This window comes from Octodon degus, unplaced genomic scaffold, assembly GCF_000260255.1.
Source record: "Octodon degus isolate 3935 unplaced genomic scaffold, OctDeg1.0 scaffold00050, whole genome shotgun sequence".
NCBI classification, from domain to species: Eukaryota; Metazoa; Chordata; class Mammalia; order Rodentia; family Octodontidae; genus Octodon; species Octodon degus.
Window position 1 is genome coordinate 8349063 of NW_004524626.1, and position 26723 is coordinate 8375785.

At 53.8% G+C, this 26723-nt stretch overlaps 1 protein-coding gene across 1 annotated transcript; it reads right to left on the bottom strand.

Annotated features, from left to right (window-relative positions):
• Positions 1-2709: 2709 nt before the first annotated feature.
• Positions 2710-26723, bottom strand: Map2k2 (mitogen-activated protein kinase kinase 2). The gene is made up of 11 exons (XM_004632743.2): positions 26378-26723; positions 23431-23641; positions 15773-15919; positions 10314-10391; positions 9783-9834; positions 9578-9702; positions 8689-8902; positions 6666-6730; positions 5810-5871; positions 4838-4883; positions 2710-3038 (listed from the first exon to the last, which is right to left on the bottom strand). Exons 1-11 carry the CDS (start codon positions 26467-26469, stop codon positions 2928-2930), a joined length of 1203 nt encoding a protein of 400 aa, XP_004632800.1. The 5' UTR covers positions 26470-26723; the 3' UTR covers positions 2710-2927.

Below are 26723 nucleotides of genomic sequence, written 5' to 3' on the forward strand. Positions count from 1 at the left end.
TTTTCTTAAATTGCCCAGGCTGACCTCCAACCTGATCCTTCTGCCTCACCCTCCCCGGTAGCTGGGAAAAGCGTGCCTCACTGCGCCTGTCCAGGTTCCATGTTATGCACTAAGACAGCCTATGTAGTTCAGGCTGGCCTTGAATTCCAGATCCTCCTGACTCAGCCTTCAGAGCGCTGGCTGGTGGGCGTGCCCCACCATACCTGGTTGTACTTATTTTTTAACCTGCTCTACCCAGGAGCCTTCACCGGGTCAGGGAAGGAAACATAGTTGTTCCAGGGCCGAGGCTGGCCCCATCTGCGAGAATTCCACAGTGTAAGCTGGGAGGGCAGTGATCCATGCCAATAATACATCAAATATTGGGCTGGGGTGAGGGTGGCTGGTGCTAGCACAGCATGCTCACCATGGGAGAAGCCCTGGGTTCCAGCACCAGCAGTGCATAAAAAGAAAAACTGGAGCCAGAGATGGTGGCACATGCCTGTCATTCCAACACACTGGGAGACTGAGGCAGGAAGATCACCAGTTCCAGCCAACTTAGGGAGTCCCCGTCTCAAAATTTAAAAAAGGGGGAGGGGTTAGGGCTGGGGATATAGCTCAGTGGCCCAGTGCCTGCCTGGCAAGCACAAGGTCCTGAGTTCAATTCCCAGTACAAAACAAAAACACGAAACAATGGTGGGCATGGTGGTACACACCTGTCATCCCAGCACTTGGGAGGCTGAGGCAGGACTGCTGTGAATACAAGGCCAGCAGGAACTAGGCAGTGAGACCCTGGCTCGAAAAACCTAAATGTGAATAAAATGATCAAAAAAAAATCCATATTGGCAAAATAATGAATTTAAGTAAGTTGAATACATAGGCAAATCTAGCCCTGACACACTGGTGGTGTGCCTGCTTGTGACATTTTTAATTGTTCAAATGACCTGGTTTCTAGTCATACATCCGTCGGCCAATGAGTAGATGGCGGGCTGGGCTGGGCTTGGCAGGAGTCAGTCTTTGGGTTGCTCCCACACTCTCTGGGTCACAGGCAGGCACCTGCACGCAGCCAGAGATGTGCCGTTTTGTTTGTAGGACAGAACCCAGGGCCCACACAAGGAGCTCCATTCCGGTCCTTTTTACTGTTTATTGAAGCCGGGTCTTGCAAAATCGTCCAGGCTGGGCTTGAACTTGCCATCCTGTCTCTGCTGCCAAGTGCTAGGATTACAGGTGCACACCATGGCTCTTCTTTTTGCTCACACTGTGGGTGAACTTAGGCCCTGTGCTTGCCAGGCAGGTGCTTTATGCTGCTGAGCTATCTTCCCAGCCCCTTGCCTATTCTTTTTTTTTTTTTTTAAGTTTATTTATTTAGTGTGTGTGTGTGTGTGTGTGTGTGGCCAGCTCAGCCCACCAGGGGGCGGGGCTGGCTGGCATGTGGTGCTGGGGGATTGAACCGTGGTCCCTGTGCTTTGCCAAGCTTGTTCTAAGTAGGTGCTTTAGACCACTGAGCCATCTCACCAGCCCCGCCTATTCTATTATTATTTTTTTTTAAGACAGTGTCCCACAATGTAGTACAGACCAGCCTTGAACTTGTGACCATCTTTCTGGTCTCCGGAAGGCTGGATTACAGGCTAGGCCACCCTGCCTGGCTTCTTGCTGCTAATGATGAATAGCTGAGCTGAAAATAGCTGGCAACAGTAAAACATCAAAGCCAGTTGCTGTCACCTCAGTCCTCTAGGAAACTGAGGCAGGAAGATTACAAGTTTTGGCATAGCATGGGCAACTTAGCAACTGAGACCCTGTCTCAGAATAAAAAGGGCCGGAAATGCAGGGATGCAATTAAATGTAAAGGCCCCGGGTTCTCCCAGCACCCCAAGGAAATATGGATGACATGAGGACACTGGGGGAGGACAGGGACCCATGTCTCAGGGCCACCTGCAAACACTCATGACCCCCAAGGCCCACCATCCACTCTCCTCAGGAATCTCAAATCAGAATCTCACATAAAGTACTATCTATTTGCTTGTTTCAAGCGTCAGGAACCTACAAAGTAGTCTGAACCTGTCTGAAGGGATGCACAGGTGCGTGCGCATGCACAGAACGCGGAGGGTCTCTCCAGGAAGCAAATAGCATAAGCCCTGCCTCCTGCCAAGGACCTTGGGGGATGGGGTGGGGCAGGGAGCCTCCTGTGCAGCTGCATGGCCACTTCTGGTCCCTAAGAAACATGGGGGGTTAGGAGGGGCCCTCTAGTTCTACAGGTGAGGCAGGGCCTCAGCAACCTAGAGGCTCCAGGACAGGGCCTGCAGGGAACCCCAAGGTCTGGGAAGTAGTCTAGACTTGCTACCAAGGATACAGGTGTGGCAGCTGCTTCAGAGACAGCCACCGATGCTGGTAGGGTGGCTGTAAGTGCAAGGGATACAGGACCCACTTATCTGCTAGATCTACTGGGTTTCAACCACACAGGGCTGGAAACCGGTGCTTCCTCTCTGCAGAGCTGCGTCAGCTCCAGGGGAGGGGGTGTCCCCTGGGACAGTGAGGCAGCACAGCAGAAGATGGGCCCCGCCCAGCAGAGCCGGATGTGCAGGTGGCAGTGCACTTTCCATGGAGACCAGACTGGCGTCTCTGTCACAGACCCCTCCAGCCCTGTCCTTTGTACCAGTTCCTTCTGGCTCCCAAGTCCCTGCGACCTGCCTACCACCCTGAGGCTGAGTCAGGGAAACACAATGGTGACAAAGAAACAGTGGGCATCAGGTGCAGTTTCTTCTCATTTTGTTTCGTTGTGTTTAGGCCTAAGGAAGCAGGGTCCCGATGACAGCAGGTGCTTGTCACCCCTCCCCTGGGGACACAGACACCAAGACTCCTGGGGCGGAGAGTGAGAAGCGCAGGCCTGTCGTGGCTGGGCCACAGTGCAGCCCACATGGGCAGAAGTGGCTGGTGGAACAAGATGGGCACTGTCACACGGCGGTACGTGTCGGCGTGCTGGGCTGGTTGAGGCGCAGGGTCCTGCACAGCCAGCCGGCGAAGTCCACCTCTTCCACCTCAGAGCGCTTGATGAAGGTGTGGTTCTGCAGGGGGAGGCAGGAAGGGAGGGAGGTGGTGCTGAGGGGATGACGAGGCTAGGAGGAGCCACCAGACAGACGGTGAGGGCGCCAGGCGCTGCAGGCGTTCAGCATCGTCTCTGGCTTCTCTGACACTATGTCAGGAGTCCCCCAGGTATGATGGCCACCCCAGACTACACAGGCAGGCACACCCCATCAGAATGGTACAACATAGGGGCCCGGGAGGTGGCTCAGTGGAATAAGTGCTTCCCTGGCAAGCACAATGGCCTGAGTTCAATCCCTGGTTCCGCAAAAAAAAAAAAATAGTACAATACAGCAGCCACCTGCCACCAGCTCATCTGGTCTCAGGAGGAGCAGGTCCTAGTTTGTCTTCAACCAGAGGATAATTCTGAAGAAGCTGGTTAAAGCCAGTTGTGCTGGCTTACCTGTCATCCTAGGAGTCCAAGAGGCTGAGCCAGGAAGACTGCAGGTTTGAGCCCAGCCTTGCAATTTATCGAGACCCTGACTCCAAATGAAAAGTAACAGTGGGACGGAGCCCAGTGTGGAGGGCCTGGGTCCTGTCCCCGCAACCAACCAAAGCGCCCCAACTGGTTCCACACTTCGCTCACCTCCTCTACCCATCTGCATCTCTACAGCGTAGCCGAGCCAGGGCTGCATCAGTCATGGGATGGGTAACTGATCACAGGCCTTTCTACAGACTCCTTCCCACCTGAGCTCTGGTCTAGACCATCTGTTTGGACCACAGCAAAGGGCCAACAGGACTTGGCCACAGAACTGTCCCTGTAAACAGGGGAAGGGTGACTTGGGCCAGGAGAGGAGCCACAGGGAGCAAGGAGGGTGGGCTGTGCAAAGGGCCTGTGGTGCAGCCTGGGCTGGGGGAGCTGCATGTGGTCATGTGGTCCGACCACAGGGCCTGCTGGCCGCGGGGCGGGGCCCCAAGGGTGTGGCTCGCTTGTTCAAAATGCCACTTCCCAACAGTCATTAGCCATTTTTGGCTGTCTTAGGACTAGTGTCTTCTGTCTACAGTTTGTTTTTATGGTGGCTTTTTTTTGGTTTTTTGAGACAGGGTCTCACTGTGCAGTTCAGGTTGGCCTTGAACTCACTTTGTAGAGCTTGGGCTGGTCCCAAACTTGCAACAGGCCTTCTGCCTCAGCCTCCCAAGTGCTGGGATTACAGGTGTGTGCCACCACGCCCAACTATTTTTTTTTGGCGGAACCGGGGATTGAACTCAGCCCTTGCACTTGCCAGGGAAGCGCTTATTCCACTGAGGCATCTCCCCGGCCCCTGCTATTTTCCTTTTTAATAGTATTTTATGATAGTACTGGGGATTGAACCCAGGGCTTTTGTACTGAGCTACATCCCAGCTCTTCTGTAAATTCTTTTAAATTTTGATAAGATCTCAAAAAGCTGCTAAGGGCCGGGGAGATGGCTCAGTAGGATAAGTGCTTGACTGGCAAACGCAAGGATCTGAGTTCAATCCCTGGTTCCACCAAAAAAAAAAAAAAGAAAAGAAAAGAAAAAAGCTGCTAAGCTTCAGGGCTGTGCTTCCACTTAGGATCCTCTTGCCTTTGCATCCCAGAATGCTGGGAGGGTGGGAGTTAAGGAGAGCACGCATGCTCCAAGGCATGGGGGGGGGGCAGGAGCAGAGGACAGACCCAGAGCATCAAGGCCCAGGCAGTGGGGCTGCCTAGGGCCTCGAGCTGTCCCTCACAGCCCCAAGGCCCAGCTCTGAGCTCCTCCCACTGATGGCAATGGAGTGGGGCCTCCCCAGGTGGCTGCAGGCCTGGCTCCCCGAGTTCTCTTACCATGAGCATCTTCAGATCTGCGCGCTCTGCTGGATTCTTAATGAGGCTGGGGGTGGGAACAAGAAGGATGGTCAGGGTGCCATGCTGTCCAGTGCCAGGGCCATCAGGAGGCCTGGACTGGGACCACTGGGCTCTGCCATCCGCCCCTGCCTGGACAGCAATGGGTCCCTTGGTGTCCTGGGAAGGGCCTAGAGGGTCTGAGAGAGGAGAGGAAAAGAGAAGGCAGGACACCCTGCTGCCTGTCACCAGCACTGCAGCCCAAATGCTAATAAAATCCATGTCTGTAGTCCAGCATCAAAATGGAATTTTATCCTTTAAAAAAAAGCAGAGCTTGCAGCAGCTCTACAGCTCAAAGCAGCCCACGGCCAAAGGCTCCTCGGACCCACCCCTGCTGTGTGGGCACACGCCCATGACCCCAGCCTGGGAGGCTGAGGCGAGGACTGCAAATTCAGGCCCTGCCTGGGATGCTTAATGAGACCTTGTCTTAAAACATAAAAGGGCTGGCACGTAGCTCTGTGCACAGGCCCTGGGTTCAACCCCAAATACTGTACAAAAAAAGGGAAAAAAGCTTGCACAGAAATCGGGACATCTACTCCACTACAGAACAGTCACAGAAAGCCTGCACCAGGAGTCTGATGGGTGCTGTTCACTGGAATGCAGGGCGGCCAGGGAAGCAGGCCCCCACCACGGCCCTGCGCAAGGCCCCACCACAGGTCCCATGTACCTTTTGAGGGTAGCAGGCTATCCGAGTCTGCTGGTTGGGCACTGCTGGGACTACAGGCATTATAAGCAGGGATTAAGACCTGGGCCGGGGCCTCAGGCTCACCCAGCATCTGAAATCCAGTTCACATTTGGTAGGCTTGGGTGTCCCACAGGACCTGGCAGGGACCAACTGGGATCGTGACCCAAGGGGCACCGTCTGAGGGGGTGGCTGGTGTGGCCCATCCTGGTCACAGTGGCACTGCACCTTACCATTTATTTACAAACTCCTGGAAGTCCAGGCTGAACACACCACTGGGCAGCTTGGGTGGTGGCTGTGGGGAAAGCATTGGGTGGTTAGCTATGTGGGCCTGGGCACCTGTCCCACCCCTGGCCACCTTGTGCAGGGGACAATCCCTAGGGCTTCAAATCTAGTGCTATCATCTCCCGGGGCAGTAGATGATGCTGGACTGCGCGGTCACACGGCCCAGCGTGGGGGTCGCCTCTCAGGGACTGCTGTGGAGCAGGTCCAGCCCTAATGCGAGGGGTGGAGGTGCCGACCTCCTCAGGAGGATGCACTTGCTGAGCCTGGGCATCACTGCCAGGCACAAAAGACGTGTGTCACCAGGGCCACTCCACCCTTGTCTGTTGCCACCTCCACCCAACCACAGCCAAGCCCCAAGCTGTCCTGGCTCCCGGGGAGGGGCAGCAGCAGGGGGGATAGCCGGCTCAGGCTGCGGCCCCTCTTCACCATGCGCTGTCTGTGCAGGCTGACAGCCGGCCATGCCTGCAGTGGTTCCGAAGGTGAGTGGGAGGCATCCACAGAACAAGGGCTCTTTGCACCTCCTTCGCTGAGACTGGGGTAGGGGTGCGGGCATCTGAGGCCCTTCTGCAGAAGGGGTTACTCGGGAGCTGGACACACTCAGACCAAGTGCTGGTGGGTGCAAAACTTGGGGTGTGGCCTGAAGCCCACATCCAGTGCTTGGCCACCCACACATCTCCCTGGGAGACAACTGTGGTGAGAAATCTGGGCTCCCCATTATTTTAACACATCCCTTGGGAGCCTGCCAGCTCAACACTCTGGGAAGCTGAGGCAGGAGGACCTCAAGATCAAATGCTGGGTACACACCTCATTCACGATGTAGTCTAGCAGCTCAAAGATGGCCATGGCAGGCCGGCTGTCCATCCCATGACCTGCACAGCAGGGGACAGAAAAGGGAGTAAGGTGGACAGATGACAGCCCTACCTTCCATGGAGGTCTGAGTGTGTTGGGTGCTGCCATTCCTTGTCCCAATGACAGTCTCCTAGCCTGTTCTCTAGGGACTGGTTCATTCCCAAGTGACATCTCTGTGAACCTCTCATAAGTCACCAACCAAACAAAAAAGCCAGGTGTGGTGGTCCCTGTCTTCCCAGCATTGCTGGAGGCCGAGGCAGGAGGGCTGTGTTTGAGGCCAGACCAGACAACTTAGAAACTTTGAGAAACCTTGTCTCAAATAAAAAAAAAATAAAAAGATTGGCAATGTAGCTCAGTGCAAAGGCCCTGGGTTAATCCCCAGCACTGAAAAAAAAGAAAGCCAAAATGAGCATGAACTGTTTTTGAGAAGCCACACGCCTGGCCCAGCGCTGCTTCTGGGTGGTTCCAAAGTCATCCCTGAGCTGCGGTGCATCAGGCTGGGCGGGGGAGGGGGCTGGCTATGAGCAAGGACAGCAGTGTGACCTTGCATGGAGTTGCTGCTGGTGACCGTGCAAGCCCCAGATGTCACTTGGAACGGGAGGCTGTCAGGGGGTGGCTGACCCTTGTCCAAGACCCAGCTGGCCAGGTCAGGGTTTGGCAGCTGGACTTCACCTCCTTCCCATCCTGACTCAGGCAGGTAGGCCAGGGGAGGTGCTGCATGCAGGGTGGCCCAGCTGCCCCCCCAGTGTCAGGCTCTCTATCTGGGGAAGGGGGGCGATGAGGCCACTGCGGATATGAGGCTGAGGCCTGTCCCCCAGGGGGAAGGCGAAACACTTGAAGGGTCTGTTCTCAGCTCAGGACCAGAGAGAAACAGGCCCCTACTGTCAAAGCCACTGCGGCTTTAAGAATAACAACCTTGGTCTGTGCCCACCTTGGTCTGGGCACAGTGGCACATGCCTCTAACTCTAGCACTCTAGGAGGCTGAGGCAGAAATATTACAAGATTGAAGGAGGCAACTAAAAAACAAAAATGAAAAGGGCTGGGGATGTCACTGTGCAAAGCCCTTGGGTTCAATCTCGAGTACTGGAACCAAAATAAGAATAAAGAAAATCTCAGAGTCTCCCAGGAGTTGTTCCAGCCAGAGAAGCCCCTCCATAGTGAAGGGGCACGAGCACCCCTGCTGACGGGACCCCCACTGAGGCTGCTGCTTTGAGGGAGGGATGTTCACTTCCTGGTTGAGCTCTCAAGCCCCCTCCCCCTTCTCCCACTCCAGCAGCCCCCAAGGTCATTCTGAGTAAATGTGTCGTGCAGGGCCCCCAGAAGGTGGGCCTGACACAGCCACATGTGCACCGAAGATGGCAGTGGGAGTGCTCAGTGGGCATTTTTTTTGTACTGTCCTGTATGTTTGAATGTTTTCCTTCTTTTGTTTTTGAGACAAGGTCTCACTATGCAGCCCAGACTGGCCTCCAATTCTCAGCGATCCTCCTGCCTCAGCCTCCCCAGTGCTGGGACTGCAGGCGTGCACCACTATGTCTGGTTCACCTTTGCTTCTGTTGTGGTGCTAGGGATGGAACCCAGGGCCTCCCACTTGCCAGTAAGTGCTGAGCTGCATCCCAGCTGCTTCCTCCACCCCCCCCCCCAGCTGCTTTTTAACCATTTTCATACTAACTGCTGGAAAAGCCAGCCGGTCAGCTGGCAGGCGGGGCAGGAAGCACAGTCCAGATTCCTCCAGCTGGTCACAACAGGTGTGGCCACCCTGGCCACACCAGGTCTGAACCCTCACTGCTTCCAGCTCTGTCCTTAGAAAACCCTGACCAGTCTAAGGACTGCTGATTCAACTGCTGTGGTCCTGCGGGGGACAGGTGGCGGGCACTGAGCAGGGCTGGAAAAGCAGCTGCCATCCGTCCATCCTGCACGGTGTGCCTGTCTGCAGGGTCATTGCCCGCCCGTCCCAACTAACCGGATGTCCCGGGCCTACCGCTGATGGGGCGTCCAGGGGGCCGGGGCCGCGGTGAGATGCTCTGGGGCTGTCCTTCTGTGCTGTCGAGCACTGGCCGGCCAAAGATGGCCTCCAGCTCCTTGGCATCAGGCGGGGGGATGGGGTACCTGCCGATGGACAACTCCACCAGGGACAGGCCCATGCTCCAGATGTCCGACTGCACCGAGTAGTGTGTTCCCTGCAGCCGCTCTGGCTGTCGGGAGAGAGGGGACATGGGCTTGGGGAGGGCTGGCAGCTGCAGCCATCAGGGCTGGTCCCACCCCAGGTTGGGTCACCCTCTTTCCATGGCTACACACTGAAAAGATGGTAGCAGCAAGGCCACATCCCCCAGCCATAGCACTTCTGGACATGGCTGTGGGATGCAGTTGCAGGCCAGTGCTCAAGTGGCTCTTTGGAAGCCCGTGCAGAGCCTGGCTGGCGGTGCACACTCATAACCTCAGCACTCTGGGAGACTGAGGCAGGAGGATCACAAGTCTGAGCAATTTCGTGATTTAGCAGGACCCTGCCTCAACACACAAAATAAAAAGGGCTGGGGGTGTAGCTCAGTGAAAAGGTCCTCGATTCCAGCTCCAGTCAAATAAATACTCCACCCATTCCGTCCCAGGCAAGGCCAACGTTGCCCCCTTTCTGTAGCCACACAGCACCTGCTCTTGTGAGCCACCTGCAGGGCCCCAGTACCCCAATATTTCCCAGAACACTGAGGGTCCTAGATCTCAGCTCATAAATGAGCACTGGGTGGATGGCAACCTCCTGCCCCCAATGCAGCTGACACAGATGCAAGCCGGGTGGGTAAGTGGAGCCACACGGAGGAAGCCTGGCAGGAGCGGCAGACGGTGTCTAGGAAGGCAGCTGTGGGTGTGGGACTCACAGACATGTAGGACCGAGTTCCCACGAAGGAGTTGGCCATGGAGTCGATGAGCTGCCCGCTCACCCCGAAGTCACAGAGCTTGATCTCTCCGCGGGAGTTGACCAGGATGTTGGAGGGTTTCACATCTGGGGACAGGCAAGAGGAGTTCAAGGCTGCCTGTGCAGCACTCTCGGCTACCAGGCAGAGCTTGGTGGGGCCCCCTTACCTCGGTGCATGATCTGGTGCTTCTCCCGGAGGTACGCCAGGCCCCGGAGCACCTGTGGGCCAAGAACAGGGTGATGGACAGTGAAATGGGGCTCCCCCTCACCCCGCCACTGTGACTGGGCCGGGCTGAGGGAACAGTTCAGGTTGTGCTAAACTAGCTAAGACACAGGCCAAGTGTCAGGCCACTCTGCCTGTGCGCACACAAGCTGCCCAGTCCTCATACAACCCCACGGCAGGCATGCATAAAGGAGGGGCTGAAAGCTAGGCATGGTGACACACATGTCATTCCACCACTTTGAGAGGCTGAAGCAGGAGGATCACAAGTTTGAGCCTGGCCTGAGGACCTTAATGAGACCTTGTCTCAATCAAGCAATAAATAAAAAAGGTTCAGTCTGAAGGCCCTGCATTCAATGCCCACAAGGAAAACAACACAAAAGAAGGCAAAGAAGCCTGTAAATTTGGGCAGGGAGCAGATGGCGGGCCTGGAGTAGAGGCTGGGGCCCGCTGCACACATCAAGCCCGGGAGACTCACCGCGATGCTGACTTTCCCCAGGATTTCCTCAGGAATCCGTTTGGCTTCTTTCAGCACCTGGTCCAGGGAGCCACCATCCTGGGAGGCACAGAGACGAGATGCCACTGTGATAGGAGTAGGGAGGGACAAGCAGAAAGCGTCCCCAGAGGGCAGGTAGGCGGCAGGTACAGAATAAGGTGCTGCCCTGACTTGGGCTGAAGATGGCCATTCCACCCCAGACAACACAGGGTAGGACAGGGTCACCTCCATGCCCCTTGCAAAGGCCACATGAGGACACAGAGAAGGAATAGGCCAGGGCACCCACATGGACCTGTGGATTCTGGGCAGGCAAGAGGGGCTTCCAGGCTCAGAGGCTGAGTGGCGGCAACAGGAGAGCCTGAGCCAAGACTCAGCTTTTTGGCCCAGGTTCCAATCCCTGGAAACTGGCTTTGGGGTTGCCTGGCTGGGAGGCAAGCTGGACGAAGGCCACATTTAGTGTTCTTTCCCATCCCCCCAATGCCCCAATCCCATCCAGATGAGAAGACTTGAGCCTGATGCCCAGGGGCCCTGCAGAAGGGACACCCAGGAAGATCAGGACAGGGTACAGGGCACAGGGCACCAAACCCCCATTTCCCATATGCCCACTGGTGGCTGGGCCTGTATCCTGCAGGGCACCCACAGATCACGACCTGGCTGGTGCCCTCACCACTTGGGCCGTGGCATGAAGTCCACTATGTCTGGCATGGGCTGGCTGGCAGCCAACTTGGGGACCAAAGCTGTGAGTTGCCTGCTGCAGGGCCAGCCCTAGGACACAAGGTGACATGGCTGTCTTAGGGCGTGCGCCAGATGCCTGCCACCTCTGGGCTTGACAGACGGGAACCTAGAAGCCAGAAAGTGAAGTTGGAGAGCAGGAACTGTCCCCAGCACACTTCTGTAGGACCTACAGCAGCCTGCCTTCCAGGGACATAACGCAAGAGAGGGGCCTGTGGCTTTTCTCTGTCCAAGTAGGCTCTGAGGCTCCTGGAGTCCACAGCTGACCCCACCAAACAGCTCCAGGAGGAAGGTGACAGTCACATGGGCAAATGGGTGGCGGGTGTGGCCCAGACTGCGGAGCTAGGGAGGAACCAAGCCAACCAGACTCTGGGGAGCCGGTTGGGCCGGGTGAGCAGGCAGGGCTGTGTCCAGACTGTGGACGGAACCCAGGGCCTTGGCACTGAGCTACTGGCCTGGCCCTTTTTTCTTCTCTTGAGACAGAGTCTTGCTAAGTTACTAATTTGTCCAGGCTGAGCTTGAACTCTTCATTCTCCTGCCTCAGCCTGGGTTACTGCCTTCGGTTGGCTGGTTGTTTTTGTATTTTCTGACAAGAGATAAGAAGGCCAGGATGGCACTGAAGCTTTTTTTTTTTTTTAAATTTTTTTTTGCGGTACTGGGGATTGAACTTAGGACCTTGAGCTTGCCAGGCAAATGCTTATTCTACTGAGCTATCTCCCCAGCCAAGCTTTTGCTTTTTTTTTTTTTTTTTTTTTCTTAAGCAGGCTCTTGCTAGGTAGTCCTGGCCAGTCTTAACTCTGATCCTCCTGCCTCAGCCTCCTGAGGGCTGGGATGACTGGTAAGCACCACATCAACACCAGCTTGCTCTTGGCTTCAAACAACTTCAGAGTAAATTAAAAAAAAAATCTTAGTTTGGTTTTGTTTTAAAACTGTAACCTCTGTTGTCTAGTACACCTCTCGTTTTTAACTGTCTGCAGAGTTGCAACAAACATCAGCTGCAAGAGGAAACCAAGGACACACAAGTACTGGGAGGTAACTCGGGCGGGCCTCTCCGGAGGGGCTCAGGGCCTCCTCCACCCCACGCCACGGGCTCCTGCAGCTGTGCAAGCCACAAATGGCCCGGACCAGGCCCAGTGCGCCGTGGGGCCAGGCTGACCTGTGGAGACCATGGCCTACAGCTAAAACGCCCTGACTGCAGCAGGGCGAGTGGTCTGTCTGAGTCATGGGCAGGATGTGGCGTTAAAAGAGATTTGGCAACCAGGGCTCTGTGACCCCAAATCCCACTGTGCAACCAGGCACTTTGCTCTGTGTGTTTCAAATGCTCTTCAAACTGTACTGCCACTCAGCAGACAACACATCAGTTCAATTCCTCTGTCTTGTCTCTTTCATTGATCTATGGGGTGAACCCAAAACCTGTGCACTGAGCTACATCTCCAACTCTTTTCCTTTCTGTCTCTCTTACATTTATTTTGAGACAGGGTCTCAATGAGTCAGTAAGTTGTCCAGGCTGGCTGTAAACTCTGGGTTATCCTCCTGCCTCAGCTTCCCAAAAGTCTGGGATTATAAGCATGTACTACCACATTCAGCAAGAGACAAGACAAGGGCCAGGGAGATAGCTCAGTGCATAAGCACCTGGCTAGCAAGTGCAAGGTCCTGAGTTCTATCCCTGGTGCTGCAAAATAGATAGATAGATAGACAGATAGATAGCGCTGGGCAAATACACAAACAGGCTAGAGCAGGGATATAGCTCAGTAGCAGAGCACCTGCCTGGAAAGTACGAGCCTGTGAATTCAATTTCTGCCCCCCTCCAAAAAAACCCCACCAAAACAAAACAAACAAACAAATCAAACCAACAGGTTCACGTCAGAGTGAGCTTGCATTATCCCCGCTTGCCCTATATGCTCAGTATTGTACTTGGGGATGTTCTCAGCACATGGGCTGGTCTCATTGCACAGCAGGTGCTAACCATGTCCTCTTGCCAGGGCCTCCCTACCAGAGGCCAACTTTCCATGACTGCACACAAGGGAGCACTTCCTCCAGGGACCAGAGAAACACCATGTGGGGCCTGTGTGCTCAGCATGTGGCTGGTCACCTGCATGTCCTGTTATCCCACTGCCTGCAGGGATCAGCCAGAGCTTTTCCAGTATCAGGTGAGGCCAGAGGGACCCGGCCAGCCCTGCTACTCCTGAGCTCCAGTCACCAAGAAATGCTGGTGAAGGAGGGTGACTTCCTGCACCAAGTCCCCGCTGGCCATAATGCTAGGAGTTTAGACTACGGGTATCCCCAAGCCTCCGTGCTAAGGGCTGGCTCCCCACCTCCTTTTCTGCCCCTCTTGCTTCCTGGCCATGAGGGGAGCATTTCTGTTCTGGTAGACACTCCTGCTAGGACAATGCTCCCACAAGTTTAAAAGCAATGCAGCTAGCTACTGGGCAAGGTGGCACACCTGTCATCCCAGCAGGGGAGACTAGGTAGGAGGATCATGACTTTGAGCCCAGCCCGGGTGTATGTAACATTGTATTGTGATTAATTTTATCAATCTATAACTATCATTATAAATATTAAGCTTATATATTACTTTAACGTGAAGGCCTTTAGAGGAGCTTTTTCTTGCTCCTACAGTTGGACTCCAGAGACTAGAAATGAGACTATGTACACACAAGGTTTACTGGGACAGAAGTGGAACCTCCTCTTAAATCAAGGACAGTGTTAGGGCCGGGGAGATGGCTCAGTGGAATAAGCGCTTCCCTGGCAAGCGCAAGGGCCTGAGTTCGATCCCCGGTTCCATGAAAAAATAAAATAAAAAAAAAAATAATAATAAAAGGACAGTGTAGCTGGGTGTGGTGCTACACAGCCCTGCTGTTCCTGCACTCCAGTCACCAAGAGCTGTAATCCCAACATTTGGAGGCTGAAACAGCAGGATGCCTTCAGCTTGAGGCCAGCCTAGGCTACATAGTGAGACCCTGTCTCAAAAAAACGAAAACAAAACAAGACAAAACTCTACTGGAAGTTGGTCCCTCACGCAGCGGTGTGGAGGGGAGGTGGGAGAGACAGCAGAATAGGTGGATACAGAGAAGGGACACCCTATGCCCTCACTTGCGCGGGAGCCTGGCCCTTACCTCCCACCGCTCTACGTCAAGTCAAGGCTTGAAGTCCCCCTAGAAGCTAGGCAGATGCCCTGCCAGGCTTCTGGCCTCTCAGCCTATTGAACTGGGAGCCACGTGACGCCTACTCCAGGGTAAGTAAGCCAGCCACCTGTGATCTTCCATCCCAATAACAGAAAAGGGACCGAGGCAGGTGCTAACCACGTAGGTGGCAAATGATGGGAAAGATGGAGCAGAGATGGGCTGACAACACCACAGGGGGAAATGGGGGCTGCAGGAGGATGAGTGTCAGCACTGGGTGTGGGTGTCACCCGAGGACCCTGGCCACAGCCTGATGGGCACTGACACCAACTTCAGCTCACACAGGAAGCCCTGGAGCCTGGCAATGCACTCACAGGATGGGGCTGGGCCAAGCCCCAGCTCCCCTACCACCACTCAAACACCAGAGTCTCCTTCTAGAGGTGGCCCGTGGGTGACAAATGATGAAAAACATATCCAACACCAAAACCTCAGCACTGAAGTCAGTCAGACATGACCTGGGTGAGGAAAAGGCCTGAACTGAGGAGGTTGAGAGGAACCCATTGCTCCTCCAGACTGGCCTGGTCCCACCCACCAACCCTCAGGGTACCTTGGCCCATGCTTCAAGTTCAACAGCCTCTGTTTTTGGTTTTGAATAATCTTAAATCCTATCATCCAGGTCTGGGGATGGAAGCCAGAGCCTGGGGCATGTGGGGCAAGCTGAGCGCCATCCCCCCAGCCTTCTTCATTTAGTTTAAGACAGGACCACATTAGAGGCTGGCCTTGGGCTTGTAGCTTTCCTGCCTGGCCTCCCAGAATGTCAGGATGCATGGCACGCAGCACTGCACCTGGCCTGAGCGTGTCCTTCCACGTCCACACTTTCCACATGGTCTCTGGCCCTACACTGGCAGTGACGTTCACCCACACACAAGGTGGGGGGCAGGATTTGAGGTTCCCTCTTCTGCAGAGAAGCAGGACGTCTCAGGGAGCAGGCCTGAGAACCTTTTCTCCTTCCTTCTCCTTTGGCCCTCTGGGACTCCGGGGCTATGCGAGGATACCCCACCTCCAGGCTTAGGGTTAGGATCTCACGGCTAAGCGAGGCCTCTTGCTCAAACTCACTTCCTGCCTTCCTTCCAAAACTGTCACCAGGGCCTGTGTGTTGGAACAGCAACCTGACCCCAGCGGACATGACAGCTGCCGCATCCTGGTTTTGCAAGGGAAGCAGCGGCTCGGCTGCTACCTGACACAGTGGTTCACACGTGTAGGGGAGCGGCACTTCCTCCCGGCAGCAGCCACCAACCACTTCTGCTTTTGATGGGCTTGATCCCACCCAGTTTGGGGCCTGACAGCCAACAAGGGGCACACTGTGCAGACAAACAGGTGCCTACACCTCCATCCAAGGCTCCGGAGCTACTTTCTTCCCTTGGAGGGAAGAGCAGACTGTGACCTCAGAACAGTTTTCCTGAGTTCTGAGCCAGGGAGGGGTGGGGCCTGGTCTGCAGGCTGCAGGGCTCTAACCTGCACAGGCCCTGGGGCCCCACCTGCCCAGGCCCCACCCCACCTGCCTAGGCCCCGCCCTGGCTCACTCACCATGTGCTCCATGCAGATGCTGATCTCCCCATCGCTGTAGAAGGCTCCATAGAAGCCCACAATGTAGGGCGAATTACACTCGTGCAGCACTTGCAGCTCCCGGATGATCTGGTTGCGGATGGCTGGCTTGATTTCCAGGTGGATGAGCTGCAACGGCAGGGGGGCCAGCTACTCAGGGAGGGTAGGGTGGGTAGGCCTTGGTCCTGGGCCCTGCTTCACCAAAGCAGTCAGGACCGACCTAGCTGCGGTCAAGACCACTTCTAGGTGTGACCAACAGAACCCCTGCCATCAAGGCCCACAATGCCATCCTCCATGACAGCCAAGATGGGACAATCCATATTCCAACAGCCAGCAAGGTCCATCCACACACTGCAGTATCACTTGACTAGGAAAAGGGAGTGAGGGTGTGATACTGGCCACAGCATGGACAGAACCTGGGCATGCCAGACACAGGACACAGACAGGACAGGTACATCCAGAGACAGGAAGTAGAAGTGCACTTGCAGTGGCAGGAGCCAAGGGGAACAGGGTGACTGTTCACAGAGGCAAACGGCTTCCTTTTGCTGGGAATGTTCTAAAATTGATTGCAGGGCCTGTGAGATAGCTCAGCGGTCTAAAGCGCCTGTTTAGGCAAGCCTAGGTAGGCACAGGGGACCATGGTTTGGTCCCTGGCACCACACGCTGCACCAGCCCTGTCCTCAGTGGGGCCTGAGGACAAAAAAAAAAAAAAAAAAAAAAAAAAAATTGATTGCAGTCATAGATGCATGGTAAGTACCCTAAAAGAGCAAAGCTCTAGAGCTAGACGTGATAGGGCACTCCTGCAATCCCAGCGTCTGCAGCCAAGGGGGAGGGCTACATGTTTGAAGCCTGCCTGGGAAACACAGGAACTTAATAAATCTTGTCCCACAATAAAGACTCAGGGAAGCAGCTCAGTGAGCGGGCCCTGGGTCCAATCCCTCATAGTGAGACAAAACCAGACCCCAAGAGCTATATACTTCGAAAAATCACACTGAGCAGTCTGTGAGTTACATTTCAATTATGCTGTCACAGCTAGGAGGAAACTAAGGTCCCACTGCCCCAGATGAGCACGCTCCCCGGGAGCCTGGGCCTCCCTTCCTCCACACGGAGGCAGCCCCAGGCCTTGGAGGGGGCTGGCGACGTCTAACCTTGCCTCCACTGGAGTCCATGTGGATAGAGAATTGCCATCAAACTCATCACTTTTCCAAATGCAAGAAGCCAAAGGATTCTCTGGAGATTCAGCAAAGACAGTATAAAAACTCCAGGAGCAACCACCAGGCGCCAAGCCCAAGGAAGGAAGAACCACGCCACTGTGGGAAGGACCTGTGTCAGGGGAACCTCAGACATGCCAGTGGGGGGCTGTCACTGCTTTCATCAACTGACACTTGCAGAGTCAGGTCTGAGAGAACAATCACGGGGCACGCGCTTGAGAGTAAAATGGGTCCAACACATTAGGCCCCAGATCCGCACGGTGTTGGAACAGCAGCAGGAAGGCGACCCTGGGCCACCCTTTCAAGGACATCACCTTCAGGAGTTACCAAAATGCCAAGATGAGGGACAAAGAGCTGCCTGTTGGAGGGCCTAGTGCATGAAGGGGCGATGTGGATGTTGAGGGCAGAGAGGCCAAGGGGCTGCAACATGGCGTGCGGAGTGTGCTGGGACCCCGTCCCCCAGTCAGATCTTCGCAGTTCCTATTCACAAGCTCAATACTCAAAAGAACCCCGGAGTCTACTCCACAGGCCTGGGGGCTGGGCAAGGCCAGCTGGGAGGCGAGGCAGTGTGGATGGTTCAGGGCACTGCTGTCCAAGGAGATACAGGGCAAGCCCAGTATTTAATTATAAACCACCAAGGAGCTACTGTGATTAAAAAAAAGGAAAAAAAGCCATTGTGGTGGTCCACACCTGTAATCGTAGCTTTCAGGTTAGAAGACTGAGACCAGAAGATCACCTTGAGTTCAAGCCCAGCCTGCTCTACACAGTGAGTTCAAGGCCAGCCTGAACTACAGTGAAAGCCTGACTCAAAAACCAAACCAAACCCTAAAGTAGAAAAACTCCTGGCCCTAAGTATGGAATACTATATCTGTATTTGTTGAATCCAATACATCAAATAATTACTGTTTTTGTTTTTATTTTTGGAAGTGTTGAGGGTGGAACCCAAGGCCTTTGCACTGAGCTGTATCTCCAGCCCTTTTTTTTTTACTTTTTAAATATTTTTTATTATTTAAGAGGAGTAAAAATTAGAATTAAGACAGAAAAAATTAAAGTGATACACATTTTTATTTAACAAAGTAATATAAATTTTATAGTATCTGTTGTAATACATAGTGTTGTCTTCCAGTTATTCATATTACCAGATACTTTCATGTAAAATTGGAAGATGAAATAAAAAACAAATGTATAAGAAATTAAAAAGACAAAAAGGAGAATACTTGAAAAAAGGGGATGAAACAAATTAAAGCATTAACTGCTGCTTTCCACAGACAAGCAGAAACGCACAGTACAGTTGTCCAAACCATCCTGCTTACATACATAGATAAATCTCTTTCCTCTGCTCCCTCTCCTATCCTTCTCTTCAACTCTGTAACTCTTTCCTTTTGAATAAGTTCACCTCCGGCCCTTTGTCTTTTGCTTTTGTGATACAGGGTCTTGCTCTGTAATTCACACCAGTTTTGCACTCACCATGTTGTCCAGGCTGGTCTCAAATTCACAATTTTCCTGTCTCAGCCTCCCAAGTGCTGGGATTACAAGCATGTGCTACAACTCCTGGCAAGTTCTTTGTATTTTGAGACAAGATCGCTGTATGCTGCCAAAATGCCCACACTGGGCTAGAACCTATTTGCAGTCCTCCTGCTTCAGCCTCCCTGAGAGCTGGGATTATGGGCACTTGCTGACATCTGGCCATCTTAACCATTTATTTCTCTCTCTCTCTCTTTTTTTTTTTTTTTTTTTTTTGAGGAACCGGGAATTGAACTCAGGCCCTTATGCTCTACTGAGCTGTCTCCCCGGCCCCAACCATTTATTTCTTGAGACAGGGACTCTCTAAATGGCCCAGCCCAGCCCAGCCCTGACCTCTTGTTGTTGCTGGTGTTTATTTTCCAGCACAGCCTTCTGGAATCACTCTGTAGTCCTAAGATGCAGTGACCCTCTTGCCTCAGTCTCCCAAGTGCCAGGATTACATGAGTGCACACTGCACCAGGCCACATTCCACTTTATTTTATTTATGTATTTATTTGGTGGAACTAGGGATTGAACTCAGGCCCTTGTGCTTGCCAGGGAAGTGCTTATTCCACTGAGCCATCTACCCGGCCCACACGTCCCACTTTAGAACTACAGTTCAGACGTGAGATCAATGTAAAAGCATCAAGATTCTTCTTCACACCAGGTCTGCAGATCTTGGGTGTGCTCTGCTCATCCACATGCCTTAATGGGGCTGACCACGTCTTAAGGGCCTCATGGCCTATCTGACCAGGGGCTGCTACCGGGACAGGCAGCTCTGACAAGAATGTGAGAGAAGCCAGAGGCTAAACAGTGGGAGGACACCAAAAGCATGGCAGGCTTTACAGGAAGAGAAGGCAGCTGCATGCCCTAAATCCCCTGGGGCCCTGGAGTCCTGAACAGGAGTAGGGCCATGGAGGCAGGCTCTTCCTGGCTGCTGCCAGGTGCAGAAGCTGTGGGCAAGTGGGGTTTATATAAGCAGCTGCACCTGAGCTCAGCCTGGACATTCCCAGGATAGCTGGGGTTTGTAGAGTGACCTCACCGCCATACCACCCTGAATGTGCCTGATCTTGTCCGTACAGTGAGCTCATGACAGGGCCAGAAGCCATCAGTGAGAAAGCCAGAGCCAGGCGTGGTGGTGCAGGCCTGTCATTCCAGCACGATGGGAGGCTGAGGCAGGAGGACCTCAAGTTTGAGCCTAGCCTGGACAATTGAGTAACTTAGCAAGAGCCTGTCTCAATATTAAAAAGGGCTGATAAGGCAGCTTAGTGCAAAGACCTTGAATTCAATCCCTGCTACTTAAAAAAATACAATACAATACAATACAATACAATACAATACAATACAATACAATACAATACAATACAATTATATATAATCTCAGAGGCTGCAGAGATAGCCCACTGGTCCCAGCGCCTGCCTGGGTTCTAACCCTGGCACTGCATGCTGCGCTGGCCCCACCTCTGAGCTAAAGAGTGAGACCAACCAAACACAAATTCAGGGCAAGATAGCTCAGGGGACTAAGCGCCTGCTTGGGCAGGCACAGGGACTGGGGTCTGATCCCTGGCACCACATGCTGTGCTGGCCCTACCCTAGGGTGCGCTGAGCTGGCCACGAGACCAGGCATGGTGGCACATGCCTGTAATCCCAGCACTGGGGAGGCTGAAAACAGGAGGATCACTATGAGTCCCAGCTGCGTAGTGAGACCTTATGCCAAATACATAAATTAAAAAAAAAAATCTCCAGTTGCTTCCAATAATGCTGCAGCCTGGCCCTGCCAGGTACAAACTCTGAAAAGAAGGAAAAGTACTTTCCCAGTCACAGCAAACTCAAGAGTAGGGCAGACACCACGCCCCCACCTGGGCCAGGTTTGGCATGATCATGATTACAGCCTGATCTGAAATCACAGGTAAGACCCGCACCTTGGGAGCTGGGATTTGGACAACAGAAGCACAACCTGGATCCTTTTATTTTTTTTCGTATTTAGTATTGGGTCTCCAGGATCTCACTACGTAGACCGGACTTATAGTGATTCTCCTGTTTTCGGCCTCCCAAGTGCCGGGATTACAGGTGCACACCACCATGCCCCATCTCCCAGTGTGCCCAGGGGCGGGGCTGGCACGGTGCACCTGCCTAAGCAGGGGCTTGAGTCTGCTGAGCTATCTGGCCAGCCCCAACAACCTAGATCCTATTTGCAGCATTCAGAGTTAGCTGCCAAAAATGGCAAGTGGCAGCAACCAGGGACTGTACAGGAGCCCCTCTAGGAGGGGAAGCCTCTACCTTCCTCCAAGCTGTTGCTTGTTCACAACAGACACAGTGGCAGAATCTGGGGACTGTTCTACAGGCCCAGGGGAGGAAGCCGGGAGATAGGCTGGGAACTTTGGTGCAACAGATTCTGGGCATTCAACACTGACAAGTGCCCCTGTGTCAAGGTCCGCAGTCAAGGGTGTCCTGTAAGATTCTGTGCCTAGTCCAGACCCTGACCCACCTGGGCCTTGGGTTTCTGACCCATACAGTGGAACTGGATTGTTCCCCCCATACCGGAGATTGAACTCAGTGCCTTCACGCTGAGGTATATCCTCCACCCTTAATATTTTGAGCCAGGTCTCCCTTTCTAAGCCACAAAGTTGCCCAGGTTAGATTTGAACCTGCAATCCTCCTGCCTCAACCTCCTAGAGTGCTGGGATAACAGGCATGAGCGGCTATGCCTAGTTATGATCTGGATTGCAACGAGAAAATGTGAGGGGCCAGCATGAGCCATGACGTCCTTGGCACGAGGGGGGCAGTTGTCAGTGGCCCTGAACATGCCATGTGACTGCCATTCTAGAACTGGGCAGAGAAGTGTTAAGAATGTGGCACACAGCCCAAAAACCAGGTCTCTGGTGGGACAAAGAGACTGGGAGAAGCTCAACGGCAAACAGACAACTGAGGTCGTCGCTAGTCTTTCCTGCATCAATTGACCTAGCACTTTGCTCCTCTGGCTCACAAGAGAGCACAGGAAGGGACTGAAGGCCACAACAGGGAGCAGAAACACTTATAGATAAGCAAAATACGAGAGTGCAGTTTTCTCAGGCCTTGTAGATCTGGTGGGCTTGGTAACCTCCAGGCAAGTCACATGGGTCAGGATGATCCCTGCAAACCAGGACCGAGGACATTGGGCATGGTGGGTCTGCACTCCCCCACTCCTGTGTCACTCTACATTTAGGGTTCTGGGTCCTGCATCCCTGTCTTTCCTCTACACTACTGCATGGGGGATGCTGCCCATCGTGCGGCACAGCAGGGACCACTCAGAGATCCCTTGATGATCTACGCGGGCCTGATGTGTGCATTCCAGCTGTACTGTACTCAGGGTCCCTGCTGACGCCAGATGAGGGCGCCAGGTGAGGCAGGCCCAACACTCCTAGGGCTTGGCAAAGGCTGCCTGTGCAGAGACACAGACAGAAAGTGCACAGTGGGCTGGCTGTGGATTTTGGGGTGCAGTGGGCAGTGCTCTGGGAGAAACATATGCAGAGCTAAATCCCCAGAGACCCATGGAGCGCGGGATGGAGTCCCTGGAACATGGATGCCCATGCAGCCCACTGAGTAGGCAGGGACTGCAGGATGAAGGGCTGCGGTCTGGTGATTACCCTGGAGCTGGGCCTCTGGTCAAGGCAAGGTCCTTCCAGTTATGTTTGGGAGCTGCTGGTCCCAACAGGTCACATGTTCTTTGTCTCAACACCCTGCCTCTCTTGAAGCTGGCCCAGAACCAGTGTGGGTGGGCAGATGGGTGAGTAGCCCCAGAGTATGTGGGGGGCACAGAGAGGTGACTGTCATGGACCAGGCCATGGGGCCCTGGCTTTGGCTCAACTGCACTCTAGAGATCTAGATAGTCCTAGGAAGGTCTTTTGTATTGGCATTCTTGGTACTAATGATTGGACCCAGGGCCTTTGCACTGAGCTATGACCATCTTATATTTAAAGCCAGGGTCTCAAACTGCTAAGTTGCCCAAGCTGGGCTTGAACTTGCAATCCTCCTGACTCAGCGCCCCCAGAGTGCTGGGATAAGAAGTGTGCACCAATATGCCTGACAGAAAAGTCTCTTCAGATGTGATGAACACTTAAATCAGTACACGCTAGGTAACACAAGTGACTCTGTAATGGGGTGGGCCTCATCTAATCAGGTGAAGGTCACCAAAAAAGACTAAGGCCTTGGGACTCCAGCAGAAACACAGCTATTCTTTGAGCGTCCAAGCTACTGGCATGGTCCAAGCTACAGTGCACAACCACTATACCCTATGATATTTTATTTTTAATGTATTTGGTTCAGGGTGTCACTATACATAGTGCCAGGGATAGCTCAGTGGAATAAGAGCTTGCCTAGCAAGCACAAGATCCTGAGTTCGATCCCTGGTACCACTAAAGAAAAAGAAAATCCAAAATCACTATACAGCTCAGATTCAAAGTGATCATCCTGTGTTTAGCCTCTCCAGTGCTGGGATTACAGGCGTGTGCTACCATACGTGGTCTTGGTGGCTGGCTCAGTGTGCCCCAGAGGTGGAGCCTGCCTACGGGGGCTAAAACTCCAGTCCCTATGCTTGCCTAAGCAGGCGCTTAGTCCCCTGAGCTATCTCGCTGGCCTGATCCCTCGATCTTGTAAGCCAATTCCTTTCACCTTTCTCAGGCTGGTTGTGTGGTTCATGGTGAGTGTGGCTGCCTGCTGAGGCCTTAGGTTCCATCCCCTCCAGGCACAATCTACTGAGCCTGTTTCTCTGGAGAACCATAACTGAGCAGCTGGAAATGGCTCTTCCTGGGAACCAAGAGTCCTTGGAGGCAGCCAGCTGGACACCTCTTGGATCTCTTTCCTGTTTCCCAGGACCTGTTTCCACCATACACCAAGCACAGAGCATGGAACTGGGTGGCCTGTGGCCCTGTACATGCTTCTGCTCACCTTCCGGGCCATGATAAGGCCCGATGGTCTGTGCTGGACCTTGGTGACCACGCCACCATTGCCGGCTCCCAGCTCTGAGATCCGTTCAAAGTCATCATCCTTGAGCTCGCCGACCTTGGCTTTCTGGGTGAGGAATGCCTCGAGCCGCTTCTTCTGTTGCTCATCTAGTTCCAGTTCTTCCAGCTTCTTTTGCAGGTCTACCAGGTTCGCCCTGCAAAGAGCCCATGGCCAGCATTAGCAGGGGCCTGTAAGTCCACACAGTGGCCACGTGCCAGCTCCCGGGAAGATGCAGAAAGGGCAGGGATTTCATTCCTGTACTTATCAGCTAGCAAGAAAGCACTCTACCACTTACCTTTTTACTTTTTATTCTGAGGTAGGGCCTAAATTGCTAAGTTGTCTATGCTGGACTCGAACTTGTGGCCTGTCTATACCTAGGATGAGGAACAAGTGTTTGGAGTGGCTTCAGAGCAAAGAACCAGAGATGAGTGTAGAAGACAGAAATTGCACTATCTGTGCACATGTGAAGATGGGCACTGGTGGGAAGACTGAGGGGGGAAGAACGTAGACTGGAGGTGATTTTGAAGCATTAAGTACAACAAGCACACTCCAGCCACATCATCACACACTACTGGTAAAGGTATGTGTAGCACAACATACGCACAAGGCCCGAACCAAACCAGAGCCAGGCGAGCTTGTGCATGTCCGTCTATCCCAACAGTCTGGATGGCTGAGGCAGGATGATCACAAGGCTGAGCCCAGCCTAGGCAACCTAGTGAGACTCTATTTTGAAATAAAAAAAGGGCTTGGGTGGGGATATAGCTCAGTGGCACAAGTGCTTGACCGGCAAGCCCAAGGTCCTGAGTTCAATTCCCAGTACCAAAATAAAAAATCTAAGATGGATTTTAAAAAAGGGGTGGTAGGCCGGGGAGATGGCAAAAATAAAAATAAATAAATAAAGTATTGGTATGTAACTCAATACAAAGGCTCTGGATTTTGCCTCCACTGAGGCAAACAAATAAATTTTAATGGTTAACTGATATAAAAGCATTAATGCTTGTTTTAATTTTTTGGTATTCGGTATTATGTCTGAAATTCAGAATTAACACTGCATGCTTCCCTGCCTGTTGAACTTGGCTGTGTTAAAGAAGGGCTGCCTGCAGTCAGGCTACAGAGAACACAGCAGCAGACCTAAATTTAGGTCTCTATAGGAGAACTGGTGCCTCCAGGGGTCCCAGTCACCAGTTTGACGTCCTTGAGGCAATGCCAGCAGAAAAGGTGTTCCGATAGGACGCTTCCAGTCTTCAAACTCCTTTAAAGAGTTGTGAGGCCAGGGGCACACAGACCAGAGCAAATGTAACCAGCTGCCTGGTGATGTCACAGCTGGTGATGCAATGTCTTCCCAGGTGGGGGACACCTTGCTATGTTCTGTCACCTGGGGAGGCAGGTCTTATGGACTCACAGCCCAGACACGGGGAGCAGGTGTGCAGGGACTAAGCAACTTGCCCAGGGTTGCATACCAGGAAACCCCTGAGCCAGGGCCAGGAGCCTGAGTGAGTGCCCATGACATACCTGTTCAACAAAGACCAGGATGTTGCAATGCCAAGATACTGAGAGGTGCAAGTGGGGGACGGAGAAATGAATATATGACTGAGTGCATTATTCACTGCCAGGCTGATGAAGCAGCTCTGAAGTGACATCAAGGATGGGTCTGCAGCCAGCTGGTTAATCGGCAATGCTGGGATTACAGGCCGGAGCTGACACCCCCCACATTTCTGTTGAGATGCAGTCTCTTTAAGTTGCCCAGGCTTCATCTAAGCTTATGATTCTCTTGCTTCAGCCTCCCCCTGTGCTGTGACTGCAGGCATGGGACATCACACCTGCTGGACACGGCCCTACGTCTGGTTGTGACGTTGTTTACTCACAACACATGCACCGAGAGTCCCTACCTCACCTATGCTGAGTAGTTAAGATCACCAAACATATTCGCACGGGTACATACCACAAACACACTGGCTGGTGTCAAGCACAGGGTTAGATGTCACTGGGGTGTGAGCCAGCCCCCCAGGCCTCAAAGACCCCTGCTTACTATGATTTCACTATGAAGGATGCTTCTTGCTCATCTTTTCCCTACAGGTGTTACCCTTACCCATTTCCACTGGGGACCCCTCACCCCATCTTTTCCTTGCTGGGATCTCCCTTCATCCTGAGCTCCTTAATCAGGAAACCTGACCCGGTCCTGTCCACTCATACCTGCCTACCATTTCCATTTTGCTACTGACCTCTCAGCCTGTCACTGATCCCCTGTTCTCAGAGAGTCCCCCACCCTAATTTTACTCTTCAGGAACCACCTCTCTCCCTTTTGTTATTCAGGGGTCCCTTGGCCTATCTTTTCCTACAGGAATCATTATTCAGCTACCCCTCACCTCATTCTCTCTTCCCAGGGGATGCCCCGTCCAATCTCGATCAACATCATTCATAAAACCTCCTATTCTTCCCCTCAGGAACTGTATTTCAGAGACCCCACCATTACCTCCCCTAAGCCCAGAACCCCTCCCACCTCCACCCCAACATTCAAGGACCCCCCCACCGTCACCTCATCTTCTGCACCTACTCAGGGCCCTCACAGCCTGTCTCCTTCCCGTAGCATCCTACCCTGGGTCTGGGAGACCCCCTCATCCTATCCTATCCTCCCAGAGACCCTTCACTTCCTTGTTCGGGGACGACTTTCTGATCTCTCTCTGCAGATACCGCCAGCACCCCGATTTTTCCTTCCAGGGATACCATCACCCCGATCTCGCTTCTCAGGGACCTCACCCATCTCTCCCTGCAGGGACCCCTTCGCCTCCCTTCTCCCAAGGAACCCCGCCGTCCCGACCTCGCCGCTCCGGCCCCGCCCCCCCGAGATCCCGGCCCCTGTTTCCGAGGGTCGCGCGCGCCCGCCACTCACTCGGAGGAGCCCTCGCTGGTGGGGGAAGGGCCCTCGGCGACGGCGGGGTTGATGGTGAGCGCCGGCAGCACCGGCTTCCTCCGGGCCAGCATCGGGGCTCCGCGGGCCGGTGGCGGCGGCGCCTCTAGCCGGGGCCCATAGGGGGCGGGCCGCGAGCGGGCGGAGCCGACGCGAGCCCGGGGCTGCGGCCACAGCCTAGGGCGGCGCCGGAGAGGTCAGGGGAGGCGGTCCAGCAGAACAGGACGGGGGAGGGGCACCGAGGTCGCCCGGAGTGAAGCGAAGGGGCCGCTGACGCTGCAGCCAGAGCCTGGAGGCCTGAGGAGAGGAGGGGGCGACCACGAGAACG

Excerpts from the sequence above, each read along its gene's own strand:
- Map2k2 (XM_004632743.2), bottom strand. The coding sequence starts at position 26,469 with ATGCTGGCCCGGAGGAAGCCGGTGCTGCCGGCGCTCACCATCAACCCC. Across the intron at positions 10,392-15,772 it reads GCATCTGCATGGAGCACATG|GATGGTGGCTCCCTGGACCA; the intron begins GTGAGTGAGCCA and ends TGTGCCTCCCAG. Across the intron at positions 6,731-8,688 it reads CCCTGGACGCCCCATCAGCG|GTCATGGGATGGACAGCCGG; the intron begins GTAGGCCCGGGA and ends CCTGCTGTGCAG.